General features: G+C 46.8%; 1 protein-coding gene across 1 annotated transcript; it reads right to left on the bottom strand.

The window, feature by feature from the left end:
* Positions 1-247: 247 nt before the first annotated feature.
* vasna (vasorin a) lies at positions 248-22,793 on the bottom strand. Its single transcript, XM_076293195.1, has 2 exons — positions 22,577-22,793; positions 248-3,170 (listed from the first exon to the last, which is right to left on the bottom strand). Exon 2 carries the CDS (start codon positions 3,134-3,136, stop codon positions 1,061-1,063), a length of 2,076 nt encoding a protein of 691 aa, XP_076149310.1. The 5' UTR covers positions 3,137-3,170; positions 22,577-22,793; the 3' UTR covers positions 248-1,060.
* Positions 22,794-27,727: the final 4,934 nt, after the last annotated feature.

The following is a 27,727-nucleotide window of genomic DNA, read 5'->3' as shown; positions in this document are numbered from 1 at the left end:
GACAAATATCACATCAAGGTCTCTACAAAAAAAACATACAAAAGGCAACACAGGACAGAAGTAACCTTCACAAAGTACCAATCACAGCACGGGCCCACACGCAAGACAGTGGCGCTCTTGTCCTCGTATCTTCGGCGTGTTTCAGCATGTCTTTCACAGCAATGGACCTCCTTTTGAAGGATGGTGTCCCTTAAGGGGGTGGGGGTGGGGTGAGGGTGGGGGAATGTCCAGGTGGGAGAGTGGGGGGGGGGGGTGATCTTGAGCTGCAGCATGAAGCAAAACAAAATGCCATTTAAAAAAAAAAAAAATCTGTCTCCGTACCAACATTTGTTGTTCATTTCCTTGTACATTTCCTCTCCAGCATCTTGAGGGAGAGAGAGAGGAATGAAGACCCAGTTACTAGTTCGTTTTGTTTTGTTTTGTCGTCAGTGCAACTTTCTCGTGCGGAGCCAGCGAGTGTCGACGAAAGAGAAATGGCTCGTGGCCACGGCTGAGTCGCTGTCCTGGTGTGTCCGCCGTGTCGCACACTGTCACACACGCACACACACACACACACACAAAACTTCTGTGTGTTTCCTGTCCCCTCCCTCTCCCCTCAATCCTTTCCCTTCTTCCCTCCTTCCTCCTCTCTGCTCTCAGCCTGAGCCAGCATTGCAGCCTTCCCAACACACTCCCCCATCTCACAGTCCAGCAACACGATTTGCAAAGTCTTACATCTTTCGTTTCATGTGTATAAAAAAGTCATTATGATTATCATTATGAAGGCAGACATATGAGAATGCAAAAGAAAAGGCACCTTCATTTTCAAGAGGTCAAAAATACCTCTGCAATTGCACTTACTTTCAATACTGTTTTTTTTTGTTTTGTTTTTGGCAAGCATATTTCAGCTGACTGGGTTTGCTTGCTCGTGACAGCATAGCTAGCATAGCTGTCTGCTGCAGACCCACCACGGAAGGCAGAATGGGTTCAAAGTCAGAGCGCCCTCCATGGGCCGGAGGTCTGAACTACAGAGTCACCTAAGCTCAGAAGTAAGTGAACTGAAGCGGTCTCTTTTCTCAGCTCAGAAGTACGAGGGTTTGAGGCTGGCCACGTTGTTGTTGGCGTTGCCTTGTCCCTGCATGAGCAGCGCCTCGTACTCCACGCCGTTGGGTGTCTGCGGGGGGCATGGAGCGATCTCCGGCTGCTTTTGCGGGAGCGCCCCGTTCTCCAGGCACGCCTTGACCCCCTCCAGCTCCAGCGGCGTGGGCTCGTCGGCGTCCAGCTCCACGTGAGCCGCCTTGGATCGCTTCCGCCGGCGGAGAAAGACCAGCACGGCCACCACGGCCGTCACCACCATCACCAAGGCCAGGCCGGCCATCGCCAGGACGAGGGAGGACGCCACGGGGCCCTCGATGTGCGGCTCCACGGGCGAGGCCACAGGCGCGCCCATCGTCCTCGCCTCCGTGCAGGAGCTGCCGGCGTCAGGCTCGCCCATGGCACTGGCGCACACCGAGTAGGTGCAGTTGGGCCTCAGGCCCCGCAGCGTGTACTCAGGGTAGGTGGCCGGGATGTTCAGGGCCATGGGCCGCTGGTCGGGGCCCGACAGGTTGCGGTAGGTGAGCCGGATGCCGCGGATGTGCGGCCGTGTTTTGATGTAGCGGTTCAGGTCCAGGAGGATGGACGTGCTGGTCACAAGCCGTGAGCTGATGTCCGGCTCCGGGGTGGCCGCCACTGTGACCACGGCGGCCCCCCGGAACGAGGGGACGAACGGCGACTCGTCCAGGTTCTCGCAGTAGAGGCCCGTGGTGTCAGACGGGCACAGACACTCCACCTGGCCCTGCTGGTTGAACTTGCAGGTGCCGCCGTTTAGACAGATGTTGGAGGGGCACATGAGCTCCTTGTGAGGCCCGTCGTCGCTGCTGGGGGACGCAGCAGGGTCCTGGACGCCATTGGCAGCGTCCGGTGGTGAGGGGGAGTGGACGATGCTCGGCGGGGCCGGGGTGGTGGTGCCCGTGCGCCCGGTCGGGGAGAGAGGGGCGGCGAGGGTGCTGCTAACGACGGGCGCGCGAGTCTGCACGGTGGTGGTGGTGACGGGGCAGCCGAAGTCCCGGTGCTCCAGGTCGGCCAGCACCTTGCCCGAGTTGCTGGGTGGGAAGTGACAGCGCGTCTCCTCAGGGCGGCTGAGCTCCACGCTCTGGCCACGCACCCAGGCGGGGAACCAGGCCAGCGGGCACAGGCAGTTGAAGGGGTTCCCTGCCACCGTCAGTTGGTTGAGCCGGGGGAAGAGCTGGAAGAAGCCCTCAGGGAAGCCCTGCAGGTTCAGGTTGCTGAGGTCCAGGCCCTGGAGGGCCACCAGGTTCTCGAAGTCCTCCTTGGCCAGCTGGCCCAGCTGGTTGGAGGCCAGGCTGAGGCGGATCAGCCCCCGGACGGACCTGAGCGCCGGGGGCATGGCGGTCAGCTGGTTCTGGGACAGGTCCAGGACGTGGAGGTTGGTCAGGGAGCTCATGAGCTCCTCGTCCAGGCTGGTGAGCCCGAGGTCGGCCATCTTGAGCGACTCCAGGTTGGGCGTCTGGAGGTCGGCGGCGCTGGGCGGCGGGATGCGGTTGTGGCTGACGTCTAGCAGCAGGAGCCTGGGCAGGCGTATGGGCGGCAGGATGGTCAGAGCGTTCTGCTGCAGCTTCAGCTCCAGCAGCTGCTCCAGGCCCTCGAAGGCGGCCGGGTGGATGCTCTGGATGCGGTTGCTGTAGAGGTAGAGCCGCTCCAGGGTCACCAGGCCCGAGAAGCTGTGCTCGGAGATGTGCACGATCTGGTTGGAGGACAGGTCCAAGTTGCGGAGGGATGAGAGCTGGCCGAACACGCCGTCGGGGAGGTCCACCAGCTGGTTCTGGCTCAAGTCCAACAGCTCGAGCGCGCCCAGCCCCGCGAAGTTGTCTTCGGACAGCGTGCTGATGCCATTCTCGAAGACGTAGAGGTGCTTGGTGGAGGCGGGGATGGCGTCAGGCATGACGCTGGACTGCCGCTCCGAGCACATGATGCTGTTCCCCGGCATGCAGGAGCAGCTCTCTGGGCAGGCACTGGTCAGCCGGAGCCACGGCAGGAGGGAGAGCAGGGGGAGGAGGAGGAGTGGTCGGCCAGGAGGAGCGCAGAAGAACCACATGCTGTCTGTCTCCCTCCCACACCAAGGAAGAGTCCTGCGGGGAACACACAACAAACAAGAGGCAGCTCAGAAACAGGACAACTTATGGAAAATCATGGTCTATGAATTCAGGCAGTGGATCAATCAATCAATCCAACTGAGAAAAATGTCATAATTTTTTAAACATAGGTTTATTACTGAATCCCATTCACAAGTTTTCAGTCGCATCACAGTTCGTCATGACAAAATAATAACACACAAATGGTGTTGGCGTAAAATGTACTAACTATTACATATTCAAACCATGAGTGCATGGATGCTCTTTAATGCATGATGAATTTGCTATTCTCTGTGACAGAAGCTGGATGGCCAAACTACAAAACAACAACAGCCTTTGCCAGTCTGGACTGAATAAAATGTCATTGTTGTAGGTTTTCATTTGCACTGAAGAGAAGAGAGCAGAGCCTCTTACGCAACCACTGTGACTTCCATTCTCTCTGTGTTTGCCATTGTGCAGACTACACATTCAGGAGGCTTTGAAAGTTCGCTCGGACACCACCCCGATCCTCTGCCCAGTAAAACATGCTCGGCCCTGGCGGACGGCGCTGTTTAGCGGGGTGAACTCATCTCATCGTTCCCGCTGTAAGTGGCTGAGTTGGTATGGTTCCTGCCTGTGCCCGGGAGGTAAGCCCACCCACACATTTAGGCTTGTCCCCGAAACATTGGGGTGGGGATGTGGGGGGTCTACCTATACAAACAGTGAGTGGCCACTCCACACAAATATGCCTCTGCAATCACACACACACACACATACTTGCATATGCACATAATCAAACACTCTCTCACACATATGCACATAATCAAGCACACACACACACAGACTCTCACCTAGCCACCCACCACACACAGAGTTATGGATACCACACACACGACCAATAAGCCCCCAGGCTCCATGTGCAGCTCATAAGAGGGGCTGAAACGAGGCAAATAAACAGCCGAGGGAAGGAGGGCCGGCAGATGACCGCTCTGTTTTTCCACCTTCGCCCAGACAAAGCCCAGTGTTTGGCTGTACGCAAGGCGCCTGGGCGAGCGCATGTGAGGGCCAACGCGTGTTGACTCTCGCGCTGATATCGCAAATCTCCCCTAAAAGCCTTGAGCAGCGTTTAGGGCACAAAAACAAATTCTGCCTAAGCCACAGGATAGCAAGCCCCCACTGGAGCAAAAAAAAAAAAAAAAAAAAGAAGACATGGAGTGGAGTGTGTGGTCTGTGGGCATTTCACAAAGTCTCCATTGTGCTCCGAAAAAACCGACACGAAATGAAGTGTCTGGTGTTGCCTTTCTTTCGGTGAAGGCTGAGACAGAGGTGGAGCTCCGTTTGGGCGCACGTCCCTTTGGCCTGAGGTGAGGAGGAGGGAAAGATATCAAAAGCACATGGCAAAAATCCCTGACCACTGGTTACCCCCTCGAAGACGGTGACATCATTCTGCAAGAAATATCGCTTTTCACTTCACTGCTTTGGATGTTATTGCTTTTCACTGCTGGGATATCCTCTGAGATAAGGGGGAGAAAATGCATAGAAGAGGTACGGCAGTCAGATTTACGGCCATACTTGGCTGAAGGGCTTTGGAACCATGAAACATATGAAACATATGAAACATATGGTTCAACCCATCACAGATTTTTCCACTTTCACCTTTCTACAGCAACCCCCCCCCCCCCATGCCCCAAGTTAATTGTTAATAATGTAGAAACAACAACATAAATATGTCATGCAGTTTGCAGCATTTTGCAGCATTTCCACACCAGGGCGCTGCAGCCCCCAACACACTCACGCTTTATTGGTCAGTAATTTCATACATGTGTTATCACTTCTGGCTAAATCTCTCAGAACAGGGCCACAGACATGCCAGATCATTTCCATGGAGTATCTGGTGGGGTGAGCTGTCACATTCCCTAAAGTATGATTGCAGACCCATTGCTATTGGTCTCTTGGCAGCCTCCTGGCATCTCATTATGGCATACCAAGAATAATTGTCTCATATCTTGTTGTAGAAAACCTGCTGTAATTCAAATACGCTTTTCATGACAGCTGCTCCGTGTCAGAGTTTTAAGGGCGATACAAAGACTGCATTGTCCCGTTGGGATCATAGTTTAACGCAGATGGAAATGTATTTAGCAAAAACTGTCACACAACTGTCTTCTTGTGTTAAACCACATGCCACTAGGACACATCATTTGTACACCATAGCCCACTCCTCCTGAGGATTCCAGCGCTCTTTTCCTTCATCAACTCCCTCGTTTCCTCGGGCCCCTCTCTCCTCTTGACCTCATGTCAATCTGTGGTCCCTCTTGCACATTGCCATAGCGCCCCCCCCCCCCCCCAACCACCCCCCTACACCTTCCTAAAGCACCAAAAAAGAAAAAGGAAAAAAAAAAAACTGAAAACCCAACAATTCACCTCTGCTGAAACACCCCTCACCACCCCACCCCACCCCACCCCACTCCGAAACGCCAGGGTGGAAGTTGGAGCGAAATCCGAGCCCCTTTTTCATTAAAGCGGGCGATGGCTCCTCTCCCTCCTCTCCCCCGTCCTCGCCCAATGCTCCCTCCTGGCCAGTGCATGATCCCACCGGCATGGCTGGAATTCGCAATAACCCTAAAAATCCATCTTCATCACAGGAAGGCAGGAGGAGGCCAGCACTGGGCTCGCAGCTGAGAGGGAGGGAGGGAGAGAGAGAGGGATAAAGAGAGGGAGGGAGGGAGGGAGAGAGGGATAAAGAGAGAGAGGGAGGGAGGGAGGGAGGGAGGGAGGATGTAGCCAAGGAGCAGGGAGGAGAGGCACTGTAGGTATGGGAGCTGCAACTGAAACTCAACTCTCTTCTCAGATGAAAGAGACTGAAAAGAAGGCAAAAATCAGTGCTGAGGTGAAACTGACTTAAAAAAAAAACCAGGTCTTGTCACCGAAACCCTGTCTTGGTTAACCATGAACTCAAAAAGCCATCCTAACACTCTAAAGTGTCATACGAGGATATGACCTCATCACTACCCCTACTGTAGTAACTCATATCCTCTCTATTGTCTTCCTAATCTCCCTCTATAGATAGAAAAGCAGCGCCAAACTGGTTTGGTGTTGCTTCTGCCAGGTGAGTATGTGGCAACTTTGTTTGTTGTCCAAAAGTAACCCCATCATTACACAGACACATACCTTGCATTGAAGAACCAACCTTACTGTCAGCAGGCATACCACAGAACATCCTGCATCGCTAACCGCTAATACGTTGGCTAACACTCTTCTCCTTATATGGTGTTTGAGGTTGGGCAGGGCCCGGGTGGTGGGTGGTGAGGTTGGAGGGTAAACAGGTGAGGGCACACTGTAAGCGGACGTGCACACTTGCTGTATGTGTGGCCGGGTGTCGTGTGACAGAGTCAACATAACCAGTGCTATGAGCGGGGAAACCGCAGCTCTCCTGCAAATCTCTTGTCCCACAGAAAAACATCATTATAGCCTAATGAAATATGTATCAATAAACCACCTTATCTCCAAACCCTAAACCCTCTCACTCCCCCCTTCTTTCCCTCTCTCTCTCTTTCTCTCTCTCTCTCTCTCTCTCTTTTGATTTAGATCTTGCCTGATAGGACTGTATGCTTGCCTTGCCGATATGAATATGGTGAACGAATGCCCAGCAGTTATGAAATACGGAATAATAATAATAATGTCCATCTGTGCCCTGCTTAATAGGGCTTGCTGTTCTTTCTCAGAAAATTCTTCTCTCCAAAATCATTTGGCTTTGAATGCTAAGCCACAGGCTGAGGGATCAAATGGACGAGAGAGAGGGAGGGATGAGGGAAGGAATGAAAGGCTTACGGCCAAATTTTCCCCATATTATTTGCTTTGGTCTGCTCTCTTCTCTCTCTCATTTCGCTCTCTCTATCCCTCCTTTTCTCTCACTCCCTGTCTCACCCATACTTTCAGCATGTTCAATGATATATTACTTTTTAATTCATTGCATTCTTACCTCCAGCCTCAAACTGTGAAAATCAGAAAGGGACCCACAAAGTTCCTCATCCCCTGTTTAGTTTGGGAGACCAAAGCCCATGTAGGGTTTAGCCACTCTGTCACATTTACGGAGCTGGAGAATATACCTGGCAACAAAAGCTACAAACTAAAATACACCAATTGGGCTTTAAATTGACCTTATCATTAGATAATACTGATTTTAATTATAGTTTTAATCAGTAACATAAATATTATGTAAGTTTGATAAGAGAGAGTGAAAGGTGATAAGACAGGTTTTGTTAGTGTTCATATATTTTGACACAACAAGCATGATAGTTATCCCCAATCTTTCAGTCAACATTTTTCATCCATTTTCTATCCACTTACACACAATCAAGCACTACGAATCAGCAAGCCATAACAAGTCATCAGATTCAGACCACACAGCTCTTGAATTAAACTGAAGTTCATCTAAACCCCTACCATAATTACAGTGCTTTTAATTAGTCAGCTGCAAAACCACTAAGTCGTCTCTATACATGTAGTAGGTCTGCAGCTTGAAATCCAAAGGGCAAGTGACTCATGCTAACTGATACTTGGTTGTTTGTTAGAGCCTTGGGCCACAGTGTGATTCGTGTCTTCCACTTGGCAGTGGCAACTTGGATCGTGAAACAGCAATTAGGTTTGAGCAATATCTAAGTGAAATCAAAGATGAGAACTTTCAACCATTCACCCTTCCTCAGTTTCACCACTTCAAAGGACGCCGTAAAGTTCTACAAAGTATCACAAAATGCCATTGTGCGTGCTCCACAACACCACAAAATGCCTTAAAGTAGGCCTAAATGAATACCTAAAACGCCACAAGCAGGCCATTAAATTCAGCAAGACGTTGCTTAACACCGCATCAATCAAAATACTGCATTAATGCATGAGAGGCGGAATCAATTGCAGGGAATAAATCAAGGCCTTGAGAAACGAGAAACGTTAGGCTAAATACTTTGGGGAGTCATTGCGTGGAGCAGAAGATGTCAGTAATTGCCATTTAATGATTTCACGAACAGCATTCTGAACTGATCCATCTGACTACAGTGTCAAACATCAGAACCTAGAAATGCAATGGAATGTATCCCAATCTGTTGTGTACACTTTAGCCACACATTTTAAACACAGTTCTGCCCATTTCTCGTCAACAACAAAAACACGTTAAACTTGTTCAAATCTGGTTCAATATAATCCTGACATAAGGGAGTGTGGCATGGAGTGTTGGCAGTGTCTGAGGCCAACTGTAGCGTAGCGCAGGCAGGCGGTCACTGTGGCTGGCCCTGGAGCGCGTGGTGACAGGCCCCACCGGCGGGGACTAGACTTCAGTAATCCTAACAGAACCCGACACTGGCGGCGATAAAACACAACCCCGTGGGTGGCAGGCCAAGGCTCCCCGCGGAGCGGAGCGGACAAGTGACCTGGCGTGTCGCGGAACACAACACCGATTGTAGCGGAACGTGGCAGCAGAACGTAAAGTGCAACATAAAACATGCACACAGCACACACACACAGCAATTAGATCCTGTGACTCCACAGAAAGGCCATATTCATCAGGACACACCATTGGCATTCAAAGGCATCCACAGCTGCTACTTCCTGATCAAAAAACTACCCCTCATTAGTCCCCCCCCCCCCCCCCCCACACACACACCAAAAGCTATCCCCTTTATACACACAAACACAAAAGCAGCCTACAAAGAAGGCACACGTGAAAAGACACTTAACCGCCTCCCCCCCCCGTCTGTCTGGGACTGGGGGGGAAACATGGGGTTAGAGTTACACTCCCTGATGCAGCTCAGAGCCCAACGCGTGGCTCTGTCTGGTGCAGCTGCAACACAAAGACATGAAGGGGGGGGACGTCAGTGTTCACTTACATTGTAAAGCCCGAAGGCTAGACGACACGTTTGCAGGCTTATCACAGAATGTGTGTGTGTGTGTGTGTGTGTGTGCGTGAGTGCATGTGTGTTTGTATATATATATATATATATATATATGTGTGTGTGTGTGTGTGACTATGTGCACTCATACAATCAGGCGTAAGTAGCAGTTGCATTGCACTGCAACCGAGGTCTTAACTAAATCCTAACTAATGGCAGTTAACGGGTTCAACTCCGAGTAGGACTGCTAAAGACTTCCTGTCTGTCTGGGCCAAACGACCAAGGGGCACTGAAGACTGATGACTTGCTGTTAAACAAACCCAAAACAAACCAAACACACACTGACAACACACACACACTGGACACACACACATGCACACACACACACACACACACACACACACACACACACACAGAGAGAGAGAGTAACTGGAGCCTTGTGCAAACACACGGGCATATCTGGGTGTTGATCTAGCTGGACAGACACAGCCCTGCTCTTTGTTTGTCCAGAAGCCCCTCAACTGCCATCCGTGGCACCTCCGCCTCTGTCCGCTGGGCGATGCGTGATGAGCAACCCTCAAACCGCTCCACGCCTCACCCACCCATACATCTCCTATAGAGACCTATAGCGCATCATAAGGGTTCCTTTGTAGGTTACCCTGCATGAAACATGTGCATGGGGTCAACTTCTCTCTCTCTCTCTCTTTACTTTATCTCTCTCTCTCTATCTCTCTATGTGTATGTCAGTGTGTTTCTCCAGGGCCCTGCATAATCGCTACCCTTCTTCACCTTATCTCTCTCTCTCTCTCCCCCTACCCCCAATCTTCTCTCTCTCTCGCTCACACACACCCACACACACACACACACACACACACACACACACAGGCACTCGTTATCAGATAAAGCACTGAGCATGATTCATTCACATGAGCCGATGGCTGAAGGTGACGAAAGCCGTGAGGGGGCCCCACTAGTCCCACCCCCATCGTCCCATCTCCTCTGGCTTGGCCCTCAGCAATCCATCACAAGACACAACACAATACCCCCACAACCGCCACGCTCATCAAAACAGTCAGAGCTGATATTACAGATACAAGTAGCATGTGCATACCATCATTTACCATAGTAATTATTGTATTATGAGTCATGTCACTTGTGGAGACCATAATTCATCATAGCCATTTTTGTATTGTGTTTACATGTAATTTGTGCATACCATAATTTATCACATAGCAAGAAGTATATTATGTATACATGCGGTTGACCTACCAAAGTAATTACTTATTACTGTAAGTGAAGCAATTTACTTGTGAATCAGTTACGGCAGATACTATGTGAGCCGCCTATTACTAAGCCTTCAAAGACATCAGAATAGCTCACTATAGAAGAAGTCTTACAACTAATGCAAGTGAAGGTGATGATACACAAGTTGTTTACGTGTGCAGTACAGCATGGGGTCACACTCAAACTGACATTTAAAAACATCAGTTCCAAGAGCACTTCCATGTGCCATCTCACCACCCTGCTATTCACAGCTCAGTCCTGTGCTAATCAACATCACAAAGATGTTTCATGACTTGCCAATATACAAATCAGAGAATGACAGCACCTTACACAGTCATCACACACACACACACACGTACACACACACCACAGTCACTTGCTTTTTTACATAATGCCCACACACTCACAAACACGACACAAACACTATCCAGTAAGCCTCCCTACAGGTGCAGTGATGATAACGACTCGTGCCTTCATAAAAAATTCACACCTGCGCCGCCCCTCAATATCGCCTGTTCTGTCAGCGGGCTTTATCAAGCCCAGAATTCCTTCTAGTCGAGGTCCAAGTTGGACGTGTTTCAACAAATGTTCCATGTTCTCAACAGATGACCTGGCACCCCAGCCCCGCATACTGACAACTAACATTTACACTCCATAATCATTTCCAAACGGCGGTCGTGTGTGTTTGGAACATTTTTACGGCAACCTAATAGGAGTAAAGCAGGTATGATGAACAGCTTGCCCAGGGGGTGAGCATATCATGAGCAGATGTGCAGTTCTGCCTCATATTGTGCCAGGAGGATTAGATGGAACCGATCGGCCCGAAGTAGGAAAGTAACGTAACGGCAACATGCAAATGAGAAAACGGCACAAAATCAGTTCTTAGGAGCCAACTAATGAACACTCGACTGTGTTGTGTGACAAGGGGAGTGGGGGAGAGAGTGGGAGAGATAGAGAGAAAGAGAGAGGAGGGGAGTGAGAGAGAGAGAAAGAGAGGAGGGGAGTGAGAGAGAAAGAGAGAGGAGGAGAGAGAGAGAGCTGTTCCATTCTCTCCGACAGCTTCTCTGTTTGTTTTAACTGCAGGACTGCCCACGAGGTCAACCATGCAGATATCAGTCAGAGGGAGGCCATCTTGAGAGAGAATAGAGAAAGAGAAGGAGAGAGAGAGGAAAGGAGAGAGACGAGAGGAAAGGAGAGAGATGAGAGGAAAGTGGCCTGCTTTAGAGAGGGAGAGAAGCCAATTGTACTGCTGTCTGTTGTCAATTCAGCATCTGTCCCAGATTGCAACTAATTATGAGAAAGGTCTGGTCCATTACTGAACCGCATCAAGGCCACATCGGCTCCAAAGTCAACTGCTGCCTGAGTGTTTGACCAAACACCACTCACGCATGATGTGAGAGTACACTTTCTATGTGCAATCTTAGAAATAGTGTTATAATGACGCCTACCTTTTGTGATTTATGAAGCCTGCTTTGATGTTTAATTTGATCAATATCAAAGTACAAAATGTGTGTGCAGGAGCGGTATGTGAGCATTGCTCAATACATGGGCCACAAGGAGAGTAATGTGGCAGGAATTAAGTTTGCTATTGAGACCCAGGTGACCGTGTGGAGTCAACAACTCGCTATTGTTTTTGACAAGTGAGGAGAAGCAATTCTTATGGACTGTCAACGTTCTGTCAGTCGTGCGAAGAGAAGATGGATCTGTGTTTTCACAAGTCCTTCACGACTGTGTTTTGGCTGCTGTCGCCCCTGGCGCATTTGGAGTTCGATGCCACTACCTGTTTTTCAGGACTCACCCCCCTTTGGCTTGTCTTTCACTGAGCCAAGGTAAACACTCATTTGGCAATGCACCTCTCTGAAAATATGTGGCACGCAACGCTCACAAACAGCACACACACACTCAAACACACATAAATGTACTCTTACGTAAGCAGGCATGCACACACACACACACACACACACACACACCAAGATGTCAGATCAAAGCAGGGTCTTTGAGTGGTTGACCTTGCTGAGATAATTCATCCCCTTTGCTTTACAAATGTTGCAGGTGTGGAGGGAATGTAACTTCACCGGTCAGTGTAAGAATGTGTGTGTGTGTGTGTGTGTGTATGTATATGTGTGGGTGTGCGTGTATGTGTGTGTGTGTGTGTGTGTAAGTGTATGTGTGCGTGCGTGCATACTGGAAAGTTGTTACAAGCCAACTACAGTAGAATTGCGTTGGAGAGCGACTTGCATTTACGCCAAATGCAATTACCAGAAGAATGGATGAAGACTTTACAAGTATGGCAATTTCAAAACGGGCATGACTGAAATAACAAGGAATTTGCTCAACTTGTACATTCATGTTTAAAAACCTATCATTTATCGCCTCACTGTGTCGGTATTCCTCAACAGTTCCGCGAGGGATCCTTTCTAAACATAGTGCAGTAACTGTCTGTTCAAGTAGACTGCTGTTCTGGTATTCCGACACGGAGATGCAATTTGTCTCAGTCAGTGAGACCTTTTGCTTTGAGGCGTGTTTGCATTGCCCGTGGGTCAACGACCTCGGATCGCTCGAAAAACTGCAGCGCACACGACTAAGTGAAATTTCGCTGCTCATTTGACATAGCGCTAGAACGTTAGGTTAAGCTCATGTGTTCGCCTCCTCGGCCCATTTCACCATATTGGTTCTTTTGGTTCAGTTTGTGAGGTACAACTACATTGGGGGAAAGGCAGGGGTTTGGCATAGCTGGTGCAACAACAGCACCTCATTCAGTGCACATAGCGGAACGGCAGACGTCAGGCAAACCATTGAGAGAGAAGAAAGAGAGAGAGAGAGAGAGAGAGAGAGAGAGAGCTTGTCATGCTGCGCTTAGGGGAAAAGGTGTTGACACATGACTCCTGGCAGTTTTATCCAGCCCTGTGTGTGCTGAATAGTGTGTGTGTGTGTATGTGTGTTTGCCCTGTGTGTGTGTGTGTGTGTGTGTGTGTGTGTGTGTGTGTGTGTGCCCTGTGTGTGTGTGTGTGTGTGTGTGTGTGTGTGTGTGTGTGTGCCCTGTGTGTGTGCTGAATGGTGCACTGGACGTGCCTTTGCACTTGAGTAAGCAACAAAAGAGCAAGAACAAGCTAACGCTCACATTTTTCACCCCATCCTCTGTAGGTGCACACAGATAAGCATTGTTATGCACAACTGGACAACATACACACACACACACACATGAGAAATGAAGATTTTAACGTTGAACGAACTTTGAATATGGTACTAACGTTATAGACATCATTCAGTAGTGAGCAACTGCTAAATAAGCTATTTGTAACTTAGACTTAGACTTAGAAAACTTTAATGTCCCCAAGAGGCAATTTGTTTTACAGTACAGGCATGTTGACACATAATCCACAACACAAACATTGAACCAGACATCTACAGCACTATTTATCTAACACATAACATACACACATCAATAAATGGAATACAGTAAAAAGGAGTATATTGCACTTCCCTAAAAGGCCTAATGTCATAAATAAATAAAACTAAAACTACTGCACAGTACTTCACATATATTCCTCCTGTTATACCCCTCATCTTATTTAATTAGGTTATTGCCATAGAATGAATTAGTTTTTTGCTCGGTTGGTTCTGATTATTATGCACAACTGGAACACACACACACACATACACACACACAAGCAAGCAATGCACATATTCTTTGAACGTTATATAGACATCGTTCAGTATCAAGCCTTTGCTAATTAATCATTTGTGATGATTAAATATTTTTCCATAAAATCTACGGCAATATCATCAGATTTGTTTTGATTCTGTCCGTCATTGGCACAGATCTTTTCTAGGTTGATGCGATGCCCAAAGTTCATGTATTTGCAGCAAGGCCGTAATGAATGCAGCTGTATTCTTCTGGGGTTGCACTGGCCAGAGGCATGGGTTCCAGATGAACATACACACACTGATCTTAATCAGCGCTGGCCAGAGGCATGGGTTCCAGATGAACATACACACACTGATCTTAATCAGCGCTGGCCAGAGGCATGGGTTCCAGATGAACATACACACACTGATCTTAATCAGCGCTGGCCAGAGGCATGGGTTCCAGATGAACATACACACACTGATCTTAATCAGCGCTGGCCAGAGGCATGGGTTCCAGATGAACATACACACACTGATCTTAATCAGCGCTGGCCAGAGGCATGGGTTCCAGATGAACATACACACACTGATCTTAATCAGCGCTGGCCAGAGGCATGGGTTCCAGATGAACATACACACACTGATCTTAATCAGCGCTGGCCAGAGGCATGGGTTCCAGATGAACACACACACACTGATCTTAATCAGCGCTGGCCAGAGGCATGGGTTCCAGATGAACACACACACACTGATCTTAATCAGCGCTGGCCAGAGGCATGGGTTCCAGATGAACACACACACACTGATCTTAATCAGCGCTGGCCAGAGGCATGGGTTCCAGATGAACATACACACACTGATCTTAATCAGCGCTGGCCAGAGGCATGGGTTCCAGATGAACACACACACACTGATCTTAATCAGCGCTGGCCAGAGGCATGGGTTCCAGATGAACACACACACACTGATCTTAATCAGCGCTGGCCAGAGGCATGGGTTCCAGATGAACACACACACACTGATCTTAATCAGCGCTGGCCAGAGGCATGGGTTCCAGATGAACATACACACACTGATCTTAATCAGCGCTGGCCAGAGGCATGGGTTCCAGATGAACATACACACACTGATCTTAATCAGCGCTGGCCAGAGGCATGGGTTCCAGATGAACACACACACACTGATCTTAATCAGCGCTGGCCAGAGGCATGGGTTCCAGATGAACATACACACACTGATCTTAATCAGCGCTGGCCAGAGGCATGGGTTCCAGATGAACACACACACACTGATCTTAATCAGCGCTGGCCAGAGGCATGGGTTCCAGATGAACACACACACACTGATCTTAATCAGCGCTGGCCAGAGGCATGGGTTCCAGATGAACATACACACTGATCTTAATCAGCGCTGGGGAGGCAGAGCAGTGGGCACACCCAGGAGTGAAAAAGGACGTGTTATGTGAGCCTTGTGCCTCTCTCTTGGTCTGCCATGTTTGTTTTTCTCTCTTTCTCCCTGCCTCTGCTTTTCTCTCTTCCACTTCTCTTTCTCTCCTTGTTGCCAGTGTGTCCACTGTCTTTACTTTGCTTTGGTCTGTGGGGATTTTTCTCTGCTTTCCATGTCTCTGTACTCTCTTCTTTGATCTCCCTGCCTCTCCCTCTGTTTCTCTGTCCATTCCACTCTAATTCTTTTACCTCTTTCTCTCTGTCATAAACTCTCCTCACACAGCATGTACTGTATGTTTTGTGTGTGTGCGCGTGTGTGTGTGTGTGCGTGTGTGTGCGTGTGTGTGTGTGTTCCTGGCTCGTATATTTGTTGATGTGGACATCTTGTTCACAGATGAGTTGCCGCCTCTTCAAAGGGGCCCGGCGTGAGGATCAGACACTGGATGGTGGCGGTGGTGGTTAACGTCCCACCAGAGACGAGCGTTTCACAGAAAGGAACACGGAGAGAGGGAGAAACAGATGAGGAGAGAGAACGATAGAAAGCTATGAGAGAACACTATGATTGATGTCTTCGAGAGATAGAAAAAAGAATGCAGTAAAACGGATGATGAAGCAGACAGGCCTGCTAATACGCTGTTCCAGAGGTCCCATCGATTTAGTTTCATTACGAACACAAGGAACATCACGAGAGTACATGGTCCTATCCTAGTGTTTCTCAAACTTTTTCAGACCAAGGACCACTTAACCAATATTTTAAAAAACTCACGGACTATCTAGATAAAAAAAAAAAAATTAAAAACAGTAGACCTACTTCAACAGTATTATTACATAATAGGCCTACTCACTGAACCACCTTGCTTATTGTGTCAGAGGATTCGTATGATTTAAAGTGGTGTAGCTTATAGGCAGTGTTGCTCCGCCCCTATCTTTCTTTGACTCTGATTCTGGTGACATCACATGGATATGCACAATAACTCTTCTAGTGAGAAAATACTTCTTCATAGAATAGTGTGATAGAAACACTACATTTAGGTAAATAAATAAACAATATTTCAAAACATCAATTCTCATCGTCACATATCGTAAACGTGCTAATTACCAACCATTTTGTTCGAAAATTCTAAAACAATGATGTTTTTTAATACTTCAAAATAACATTTGATAAATGAACCTTACATTTTTCAGTAGCCGTATGTGTGTAGATTTAAACAAAATCTAGTTTGGTTCTTACCGGGGTTTTTACTGCCTGAAATATCAGATTTTGTTTACCACGCTCGGAGTTTAGTGCTGTGCTTTTAGGGATGCCTATTCCCCACATCAGGAATTCTCGACACAATTCAAAATTCCACTGGAGCTCCAAGCGAATTTGTACACGCAGCCTTACAAGACTGTTTACAGCTCTTCAAGTCACGGTAAAATGTACATAGCTAATTATGGTGTAGGTGCTTGCGTTTCTTTAGGAATCCGCCGTCTTGTTGTTTGTGTAGAAAGGAATATCAACTGAAACATACACGTAAGAGGTTGGAAATACGGGATGGTTGGTAATATGTGACATTCCGATACATATTTCTTTGATGTTTTGGAGACTACTTTATATCTCAGATATCTTTCGCTTCAGTTTCACGTCTCATGTGGACTTCATGATCTTATTCATAGAAGTCTCCTAGGATAATAAAGTCAAAATGACTTACACAATCTGGAGGAAATAACACATGCCAAATATTGCTGACTGGCGTCATTGTGGCTATGGCAACTTTTTTGCACCTCTAGACCAGGAAGCCTAAAATTATGCTTATTCAAACAGCATACCTGTCTTAAGGTTGGTTTGAAAGGCTTTGTGACACCTGGCACCTGAATGCTAACGTAGAATAATGACTATGGCAGATATGTTGGTGACTGAAAGGGTTGGAATGATAGGAACCTTGACTGAGTAAATATATACATGCAAACATGTGTACACAATCACAGCGCCTACACACTGACAACCTGTCAGTCTGTCTGTCTCTCTCTCTCTCTCTCTCTCTCTCTTACACATACACACATACACCCTGCTGCTGCAATTCATGCTTTGTCAGTTCTCTGTGAATAGTTATTTGAGCTGACCCCCTGCCTACATGACTTTTAACCTGCTAAACCCTCATCCACTCCAAAGAGGAGGATTAGAGAGAGTGTGTGAGCGAGAGAGAGAGAGAGAGAGAGTGTGTGAGCGAGAGAGAGAGAGAGAGAGAGTGTGTGAGCGAGAGAGAGAGAGAGAGAGAGAGGGCATGAGGGAGAGAGAATAAGGAAACAGAGGAAATAGACGCTTAGCATACTTTCGTCACCCTCTCGCCACCTTTCAAGAAATGTGTCAAAAACTATTCTCCACACGCTCAAAGAGAGTTGTGGGTGGAATATTAGGAACATTGTCCTTCTATAACTCTGCACCTGTGGCCCAGACTTTGAGGCTGCTGTGGTTAACACTACAAACACTACCAACATTCCGGTACATTCCTGTTCTGTCCTGTCAAGGGTTAATATGAAAGGCTAAAACAGATAACAGTGCATATATCAATGTATAGATGTATCGTATGGCAGAATTACTACTTCACAGTTACAGATCATGCCTCTTCACTCCTGATTACAAGAGATGAAGAAGTTTCATATATGCCTGCTACTATCCTGCCCGTTGGCTCTGTAACAGCCCCAGAAGGACCGTCCCTCTTCAAGTATGCAGTGCCACTCATCAACTTGTAATTTCACATAATTGCAGCTGCCTCCTGCCCAGTCGACATCATGCAGTGTGAATGCAGCTGCCTTGTTAAAAGCTTGACACTGTGCTTGCGTGTGGTTACTGGGTGGAAAGCGCTCGTGCTGAACTGAACGTGCAATGACCTCGCTAACAATCATCGTCCTCCTCTTTCAGAGGGTCTGTACTCCGATCGCCTTTCTCGACAGTTTGTGATTCTCAGCTCTTCTGGTGAGAGGCTTCTGCGTGGAGCCTCACCGTGCCGACCACTGAAGTATCCCAAAAGCCTAGACGTTTCTTCTATATTATATATATATATATATATATATATATATATATATATAACGTATACATACATATATATCCTAGACGTTTCTTTTATATATTATATTTATATAACATATATATAAGTAGCCCAAAAGCCTAGACGTTTCTTCTAGATGCCTACTTCACAAGAACAGCGTTCACACTAGCACTGCACAATGAATCCCACCTGACACACCCTTAGGCATTAACTGGGTGCTGACCCAATTCATTTACACGACCTATCATGTCTCCACACTGAAAAAGTCATATTACATACTGTATCACAACTACTAATCACATAAAATCGAAATGCAGGTACGATGATTTAGTAAGAAAGCAGCTGTTTTGTGTTACTCCTTGACATATCTATGATATGAGCACACTGCATGTACAGTATTTGTGAGGGTCTGATTTACATACAAAGCAACCTGTACAATAATAAAAGGCTCCCCAAGAGTGAAACTATTCAGTGAGTTCCTCTTCCCCTTGGCCAGTTTAAAATGTCCGAACTGTCCTCCAGAGCAGACAACACATGGAAGGAGCAGAGCAAGCTTGTCCGATGAGTAAGAGTGGGGTATTTCTGCCTCTCTCCACTAAAAACTGCTGTGATTTAGAGGCCCCGTGCTCCCTTTGTGGGGGTGACTGATGCCAGTGTTGACCATCTCTGGTCGCCATGTGCGGCCCTGTTTCCCTTGGCACTGCCCGGCTCGCCGAGGCGATCTTCATAAGTCGACGTGTTTGGAGAAACAGCAGGAGAAATGCCTATGGGATGTTATTGCAAGTGCAAGCTAAGACTAGATACACACTGAAGCACACGCACACACACACACACACACACACACTTATTGTATATGTACACATTCACATCATTCACCACATATGAACACACAGAGGTAAACTGGTCCAATCATAACACTGTATATTGGAATGCATGTGTGCATATTAAAAACTAAGACAATGCATAACATTCACATTTGAGCATGTATTTGTGCTGTGTTGTGTGTGTGTGTGTGTGTAGAGGAGGGTTCAGGAATCTGTGTGTGTGTGTGTGTGTGTGTGTGTGTGTGTGTGTGTGTGTTTGTCTGTATGTGTGGGTGTTTGTGTGTGTGTGTGTGTGTGGCATCTGTGCTTGTATACAGCTTGTGGCTATGACTATGCATATTTGTGGTTATGCATAGTCTCTCAGTGAATGTCTGTATTTGCATACTTCACATGAGCTACCTGAACCAAGTACCCTGAGGACGCCAAGCTCAGACACCCAAACAACTTCCTGCCGGCAAAAGTCGGAACCAATAACTTAATGATCCACCATAAACTCCTCCTCCCTCCTCATCCCCACCCTGGATCCCCCACCCCCCCACCCTCAGGCCTCCGTGCTCCCCAAGCCCAGCAGCAGCAGGAGCACACTGGACTTATCGGGCTGAGTGGGCAGGCGGACAGGCGGGCGGGTGGACGCAACCCCTGGAATGTAATGAAGTTGCTGATGTGACATGCTCCGCGCCTTCACACAGAGCCGGCGTGTTTACACAACACCCTAAAAGGCATGAGGGAGGGAGGGGGGGCACAGGCTGGCCTGGGCGGGGGGGGGGGGTCTGGGTACACTAATGATTCTTGCTGAAGGGAACCAGGGGAGTGGAGGGGGGTTCCACTCCAATAAGCACTACCTCCCTGTGCCCTAAGCCCTCACTACTCACTAAGTAGTGCCCTGCGTTTGACTTCTTGCTCGGGTCCTTTTGTTGCGCTCATGTTTTGTTGTTGATGTTCACGCTGTGCTTGGTTGCTGGAGTTTTTTTTTTTTTTTAGCAAACTGGATGACAGAGGATGAAGAATGCATATGTGGATTAACAAGGGGGGTTGTTCTTTTTTAGATTGTGTGATTGTGATAGTCTGTTAGTAATTTTCTGGGGCAATTTTCCTAAATAATCCCGGTAACGACCTGGGGTCAGAGACAACAGCATGCTGGGTCAGGGAGGGAGAGCAGGGGGACATGGGGGGCAAATAATTCTTTAATTGTACCTAACTAGCTCCTCTGGCATTATGACCTGTGTGCGTTTGTGTGTGTGTGTGGGTATGTGTATATAGTGTGTGTGTGTGTGTGTGTAGTGTGTATAGTGTGTGTGTGTGTATAGTGTGTGTGTGTGTGTGTGTGTGTGTGTGTGTGTGTGTGTGTGTGTGTGTGTGTGTGTGTGTGTGTGTGTGTGTGCGTGTATAGTGTGTGTGTGTGTGTGTGTATAATGTGTGTGTGTGTGTGTGTGTGTGTGTGTGTGTGCGCGCACACATATGGAGTGGGGTCTTTTCTCCTCTTTCCCTTTGTCCTGCACTTATCAAAAGAAAAATTCTCCAGCCACTTCCACCCCACACTCTCGCCAGACATCCTTCCGAGTCTCTCGACCCTCTAAACCACCACAGATGAAAAAGTCAAATACCTTCTTCACCTCGTACTTCTTAACTTTTGTCCCAGACTTACTCATCTCTGCATTCACATTTGGCAAAAACACCCACCCTTTCCATGTCACGGTGGCACGACCCCAACACTTATTAGCTGACCCTGTGGGATTAGTCCAATGGAAAAAGGGGGGAGGGAGGTTGCTGCAGGTGGAGTTGGAGAGGGGGCACTTGGAGTGCCTACTTAACCATCACACAGCTCTTTAATTAAATTGCCGAGGCGCAGAGTCAGGAATGTTTGCTTTTTCTCTGCTCGTCCTTGCACTCGCCTCCCCCCTCCCCAATCTCTCTCTCTCTCTCTCTCTCTCTTCAATAACTCTCTATCTCCCTCTTTAGTTTTCTCATCTGCGTATACCTCCAAGGATGCCCTGGCTGGTTGCGATAGGGGGGCCCCTATAAAGTGGAGGCTGCCCTAATAACAGATTGTGTGCTTTCCCCCTTCTACAGGCTAGCGTATGCACTGATGAGGTGTGAATGATGTGGGATGCACAGTCTCATGGGAAGAAGCAACCACTAATGGCTTTGCTCATCTCTCTCTGGTTTTTTTAATTGCCATTGGGGAACACACAGCAGTTAGCTGGGTAGCAATAAGACATCTGGAGTTTTGAGTGTTTGGAATAGATATACTGTTGTTGTATATTGGTGTCAACCAACATGTGCTCGCCATACATGGTCTACTAGGTTGGTCGATGATCTGTGAGACAGACCAACATCTGTAATTATTTGTATCCGTAGGTGTTTGTCAGGCTGTGAGTGAACTTACTTGTCTGTGTGTGTGTGTGTGTGTGTGTGTGTCTATCTGTCTGGTGTTTTCAAACAACTGGGCTGAAAAGTCTATTAATAGACAGGCCTACCACTTATGATAAGGGAGAAGAGAAGACATAATTCTCATGTGTCCAGCTATACAAGAACAAATAGTGCTACTGAACTTATAACATGCGCTTACAGAAAAGTTATATTTCAATTATTTCAATGTGAAGTTTTGTGATACTGGTGAGGTTGCACAGGGGGAGGGGACGCAGGCTACACTACACTGTGTTCAGCTTAACGTAAAACACATAAAACCCACAACCATGCGCGACTAACCATTTAAATGCACTTTAGCCGAGACCTCTTGAAGTGACAAGACCTGTTCTATGAAATGTCATGAAATACCCTTTGAAAGCGTCTTTTCTTAGTGTTATTCGCTTTGGTATAATCAGTCAGCCCGACTCAATGGACACTTAATCTGGCCACTATTGTAAAACGTCCTCTTCGCTGAATGTTCTCTCAATCACTTCCACGGGACGGAAAAGAAGGATGGAGGGAATTAAAAACCGGAATAACTGCACCTAATCGTCTTTACGCACCGTGTAATTCAACAGATTTTCGCCTTAACACCACGCTGCAGTGATGATTTACGCGATATTTGGTTAAACTGCCGTTCACAATGATGACAAAAAATAGGATAAAAAAAGCGTTTGAAAATATACAGTTGTTGTCTTTCCGCGCAAATATATTTGACCATATGGAATAAAGATATCAACACAGAATAGAAACTGAGCCCTGCGACACCTCATCGCATATTATACATAATACTAATATAGCTTATAACTTAAATTAATCCATCTGATTTAGGTAAGTCCGTTTATCAATTGAAGTAGTGTATAGGCTATGTTGTGACGACGGAGACGGTAAAGTTAACCTATATTCTCTCAATGCAACACTTACCTGGTCACGAAGTGCGGGCAAGTAAAATTGTGTTATATCCAGTCCACGCGAAAAATGACAACGATGTCAGTATCGATTAAAATCCAACTGCAGTCAATACGGGGATGATTAGATTAGTTAAAACGGGTCTTTAAAATGCATTGCGTTTAGCACCCGAGTAGTTTCTTGGCATGTGTATGGACCTTATGACTCCGTGTCGGAGACGTCCTAACTTTCAGGCCAGAGCGAAGTTTGCTACACAACAGCGCGAGCGAAGGATTTAAGAAGTGCAGAGTTGGAGGAGGAGCGTGTGTAGTAGAATTCAACTCCCTACAAATTGCCGCCTGCAACCAGAGGGCACACCAAACACCTTGCTCGTCGAGGTAATGCCAAAGCTAGAAAAACGAACAAGCAAATCAAAACAAAAGCTACTCAAAAATGCTACAGACTATTCTAAATGATTTAGCTATCTATTAGCCTACTCTAACACCTCGGGGTATTTATTTCCTCATCAACTGTTCAGAGCAAGGAACAAAGTCTTAGCTTTTGTTACTATATTAGCCCACATATGTTTTACAAAATGACGAAATAACTGTTTATAATCTAACAGCATGTAGGCTTATTGCATAAAAACTGTTTTGTGCGGGAGCATAACCTTCGCTGAACTTTCAAACTCGGCCTGTCCGCACCGGTGTATTATGTATTTTCTATTGCATAAACACATTTATATTTAAACATATTGCCTCGAGAAAGATGCTCCTTGGATATGCAATACTTCCGACAGTCGCAGAATGCTGTGGGTGCCTGACGAAGCACTATTTAAGTCTGTGTATGCTTCATGCGCACCGAGGAACTGTAACGTGATCTCCCAAGCTGCAACTCTTACCTCTCAGTGGGACTGCCAAATCATTCCTGCTGCAATATTGCAGTGCTTCAATATGAGCCAGCACGTCTGGGAGGCACTGAACTTATAACAAAGTTAAAGCAATGATCATCACAGTCTAATAATAACCATTGCAATAGGAGACTTTGTTTATAATACATATTTCTGTCCTTTATTTTTTGGATGCACAGCATGCAGGCTTTATTCCTTCAAATAGCCTACAGAAACACATACAGTGCACGCATGCATGCACGCCCGCGTGCACACACACACACACAAACACACACACACACAAGAGGATTACACATGAAAGCTACCCAGTTAACCACCCACATAGATGTATAATATATATATATATAACCCTAAAATATGTGTCCGAACCCTAAAAGATGCATAGCCTAATGCTAAAAGGGTATTTCTAGAAAAAAATCAAAGCACACACTTGAACCAATGCCAACAGCACTGAAGTTGGGGTTATGTGAACTGCAATTTGAAAAGCTTTGTGTACAGCAGACATTTATTGTCCAGACTTCAACACTGATGAATCAGTTTATGGCACATAATCACTTACAACCTGCCATTCAAACCATTCTGTATTCACCTCTTCCTCTTCTCCTTGTCATTGGTTATGGCTCACTAATTCATCAATTGAAAAACTCATCAAGCGCTTTGGCTCGTTAATTCTCCCTGGTGCTCATCTCTCTCTCTCTCTCTCACTTTCCCTTTCCATCTGTGCAGGAGGGTAAAAAGAGATGGCAGGTTTAAATAAGATCAGTGGATTTCTCAGAATCACCGGTATGCATATACCACACGATAAATGATGGCTTCTAGATAAACACCTAGCTTCAGTTGAGCCTTGGTCTAGCCCGGAGGATTTGAGAGAGTGGGTTCCGCTTAATCCTTTATGCTAGTATGGGCTTTACAGACTGTATAAATAGTGCACATGTTAATGACTAGTGACCATCAGCTACATCGTACCCAGGCTGTGTTTACCAGATGTCTTCTTTAAACAAGATTAAGGCAAATGTACATAGATAATATCCACCTGTCAGGGGATAAGGGATGAGTAGATCTGTGGAAAAGAGAAACATGTGTGAGTGTGTAGGTTTTGTGCTGTCTGAAGGTTCTACTGTGCTTTTTGCTGAGACCACGGTGTGTGTTCTGGTGTGTGAACATGTCAGCCTTGTGCTGTCTGAAGGCCCTACTGTGCTTTTTGCCGAGATGTGGTGGAACTATGTTCCCTATTATGGAAAAGATTACATTACATTTGGCTGACACTTTGTAAGCCAAAGGGACTTACAATACAAGATATAACAAGTTATAACACTCAGAAGTGGGGAGGATTTGTTTTTATGACTATCATTTCCATTATTCTGTGCCAACCCGCCCATGGACTCTTCTCTGGATGGTTTATTGCTGGTTGGGTAAGATGAGTTTGTTTTAGGATGGGACCATATGGTCAGGTTTAATACAGCCAGCCTTTCAGAGTACTTTTACAAAAATATAAACATTTGCTGAAAAACTTTGTTATTCTTCACAGACACTGTCACATTCAATCACAGGATAAAGCTTTATTATTAGGATCATGTCACTGAATTATCTCCCTCTCAGTTAAGACACACACACACACACACACACACACACACACACACACACACACCTGCTGAGAGTGTAAATCCAGTGCTAATGATCTTTCCCCACCCGACGTCGTTGTTGCTTGTGTGTGTTTGTTTGCTTGCTGACGGGGTTTGGCCTGTCATCTACCCATTGCCCCTCACTCTCAGATGAAGCTGTGCCAAATGACTTACAGTGCCCCTTGTGCCACCCACGCCGACTGCCCCTGTCACATGACCTGAGGGAGAGAGGTCATGTGCTATATATACGGCCTGGCCAACTCACACAGCAGCCCAGACTGTGAGGGCTCTATTACGAGCACCAGGGTGACGACTGACCGATGAAGTGGAAACGCTGGCCGTTTGAATGGAAATGAGCTGAAAAGTAATTTACTGGTTAATAAGCAGAGTCCACTCAGGGTTCGGCGGTTAGATATCCAGAGATGGTTTGGAGATTACTGCTGAAGGGCACTACTATGATTACCTGTGGATTACTTTGAATATTTGAATTGTAAAATATTATGTTTATTATGTGTATAGGACCTTGGCATGTTCCCATTCCTCACAAGTAGATATCAGTGCAAAATGATTGCGATGGAGACAGACAGTCATGAAGTTAAGAGGTGGAAGAGAGGCCAACGCTGGTCTCGCGGCCCAGTAACGTTATCGCTTCCTCCTTTCACTCACTTCAGTGACATTTCCGTTGGTAGACCTTTTTTCGCGCTGGCGTCGCTCGTGGCGGGCGATCGAAATCTCGCCAGGTTTTCCTGTTCGGACAGGTTTCACTCGTACAGTAGGTCACCCAGCGGAGCATGGCGCACGCCACAGCCAAGGTCACTTCCTAGGGAGCTGTTTTTAAACAAGCCCTAAAAATGGCAGGAGCTACTTTAAACAGCCTTGGCTCACCGACCAGAAATAATGTGATATGGTGAATCATTTTGTAACAGGGGTTATGGCAAGGCTGTTGTTATAAATCATTTAGTGAAAGTGGTTGAAGCTTTCTGTAATAATTTCTAAAAATTACATGTTATCATGGAAAATACATGTTTCCATTCCGATTGCTATTACTTTCTGAAGTAGTTTTACTATTTTGACTACATTTGACTAAATTAACTAAACATCATTTCCATTCTGGGAGAAGAGGCAGAGGTGGTGAGGAACTCTAGTCACCTTGGTGTTTACCATGACAACACACTGGACTGGAAGTGCAAGACTGCGTCTGTCTAAAGGAAGGGACAGAGCAGACTCTACTGGCTGCGCAAGCTTAGGGCCTTAAATGTGTGCGGCTAGATGGCGTGTATCATTTGTTGCTACTTGCAAGTACAATTGGCTTTGTTGTGGCAGCAGTATCTGAGAGGGAGCAAACGGATGAAGACTCTGGCTCTGTAATGGGAACTGTGCTGCCTTGGAGCCCCTACATTTGGATGTTGAGAGAAGGATGTTGCACAAGCTGCTCAAAATAATGAACTCCGCTTCACATCCCCTGTAATAAAGCTGTGATAAAGACTGCAACAGGAAGTCATTCCAGCCCATTCAATCTTCTGGGTGGCAAAGCACAATACACAGTTTGTAGTCATAGCTACAGCATCTATGCTTGCACACTCTTAAAACGAATGTGTTAAAAAGAACACAACATGCATTGTTTTTAACAAATCTCAAATCTACACAATATGTGTTGAAAATAACAAAACTTGCGTTGATTGGTTGTTTTTTAACACACCTCTGTGTCCAGATAGGGTCAACGCATTCATTTTAAGAATGCAGGACACATGCTTGCACACCACAGGTAAGGTGGTTAAAAATGACTTGCATGGGTGCAGAAACCACAGCTATCAGCTGCCTATATCTGTGACATGTAAATGAGAAAAGGCCATTCATGGGAAAATTCCAAACTTCATCTCCGTTCCCTTAGACTTGCTGAAGTGGCACTGTAATGTAAGATGGGATCTCATTCCAGTCACCCACACACTTGTGTTGTTGGAGCGTTTTTGATGGGCTTGGTCACGGTCACTACGGTCAGAGAGAGTGTGAGAGACCCATCCCCCGCGGGAACCCGCGTCGGCTCCGTGTTTGCCGTCGGTCATTAGCGGAGGCCGCTGTATGCCGTCTCCGAGGATGAAAGGGGAACGTGTTCGACAGAAGCGTGGAAAAACAAACACGCTCTGTTTGACCTTACATGGTTGTTGACTCGCCTCGCTATTACAGTGAGCTGTAAGCCCAGCGCCTTTTCTTTGTCCTTTTGTTTCTTCTCCGCTTTTTTCTTTGCTTTTCCTCTTCCAATTTTCTTTTTTCGGGGGTGGTGGGGGTCTTTTGTCATCCACCCAAATCCCTCCCCCCCTTCACTAAACCGGTCCCCAAGACCCCTGCCTCAGAATGATGGTGAGTTCTTGCCTCTCTCTCTCTCTCTCTCTCTCTCTCTCTGATGCATGGAGTGAGGAAGGGAGAGAAGTGTTTATGTGAAGCACTCCGGCCATGTCACAGTAAAGGGAGAGTGACCTCCCTTAGGCCTCAGTGCATAGCGGAAATGAACTTTTTTTCTTGATGGAATCCTTCTTTCACCCTCCCTCCCTCCTTTCCTCTCACTCTCTCCTTTTCCTCTCTCTCCTTCTATTTCTCATAGTTTAACGGAATGTAAATATTGTCAAAAAAGTCTGAAAGTCAGTTATATGTGTGTGT

Source organism: Alosa pseudoharengus, unplaced genomic scaffold, assembly GCF_046254945.1.
Source record: "Alosa pseudoharengus isolate Yale_2024_CS ecotype anadromous, Long Island Sound unplaced genomic scaffold, YU_APseudo_1.1 YU_APseudo_1.1_scf_1, whole genome shotgun sequence".
Classification (NCBI taxonomy): Eukaryota; Metazoa; Chordata; class Actinopteri; order Clupeiformes; family Clupeidae; genus Alosa; species Alosa pseudoharengus.
Note: the sequence above shows the minus strand (reverse complement) of the source record. Positions and strands in the feature narration are given on the sequence as shown.

Coding starts and splice junctions, on each gene's coding strand:
- vasna (XM_076293195.1), bottom strand. CDS start 3,136: ATGTGGTTCTTCTGCGCTCCTCCTGGCCGACCACTCCTCCTCCTCCCC.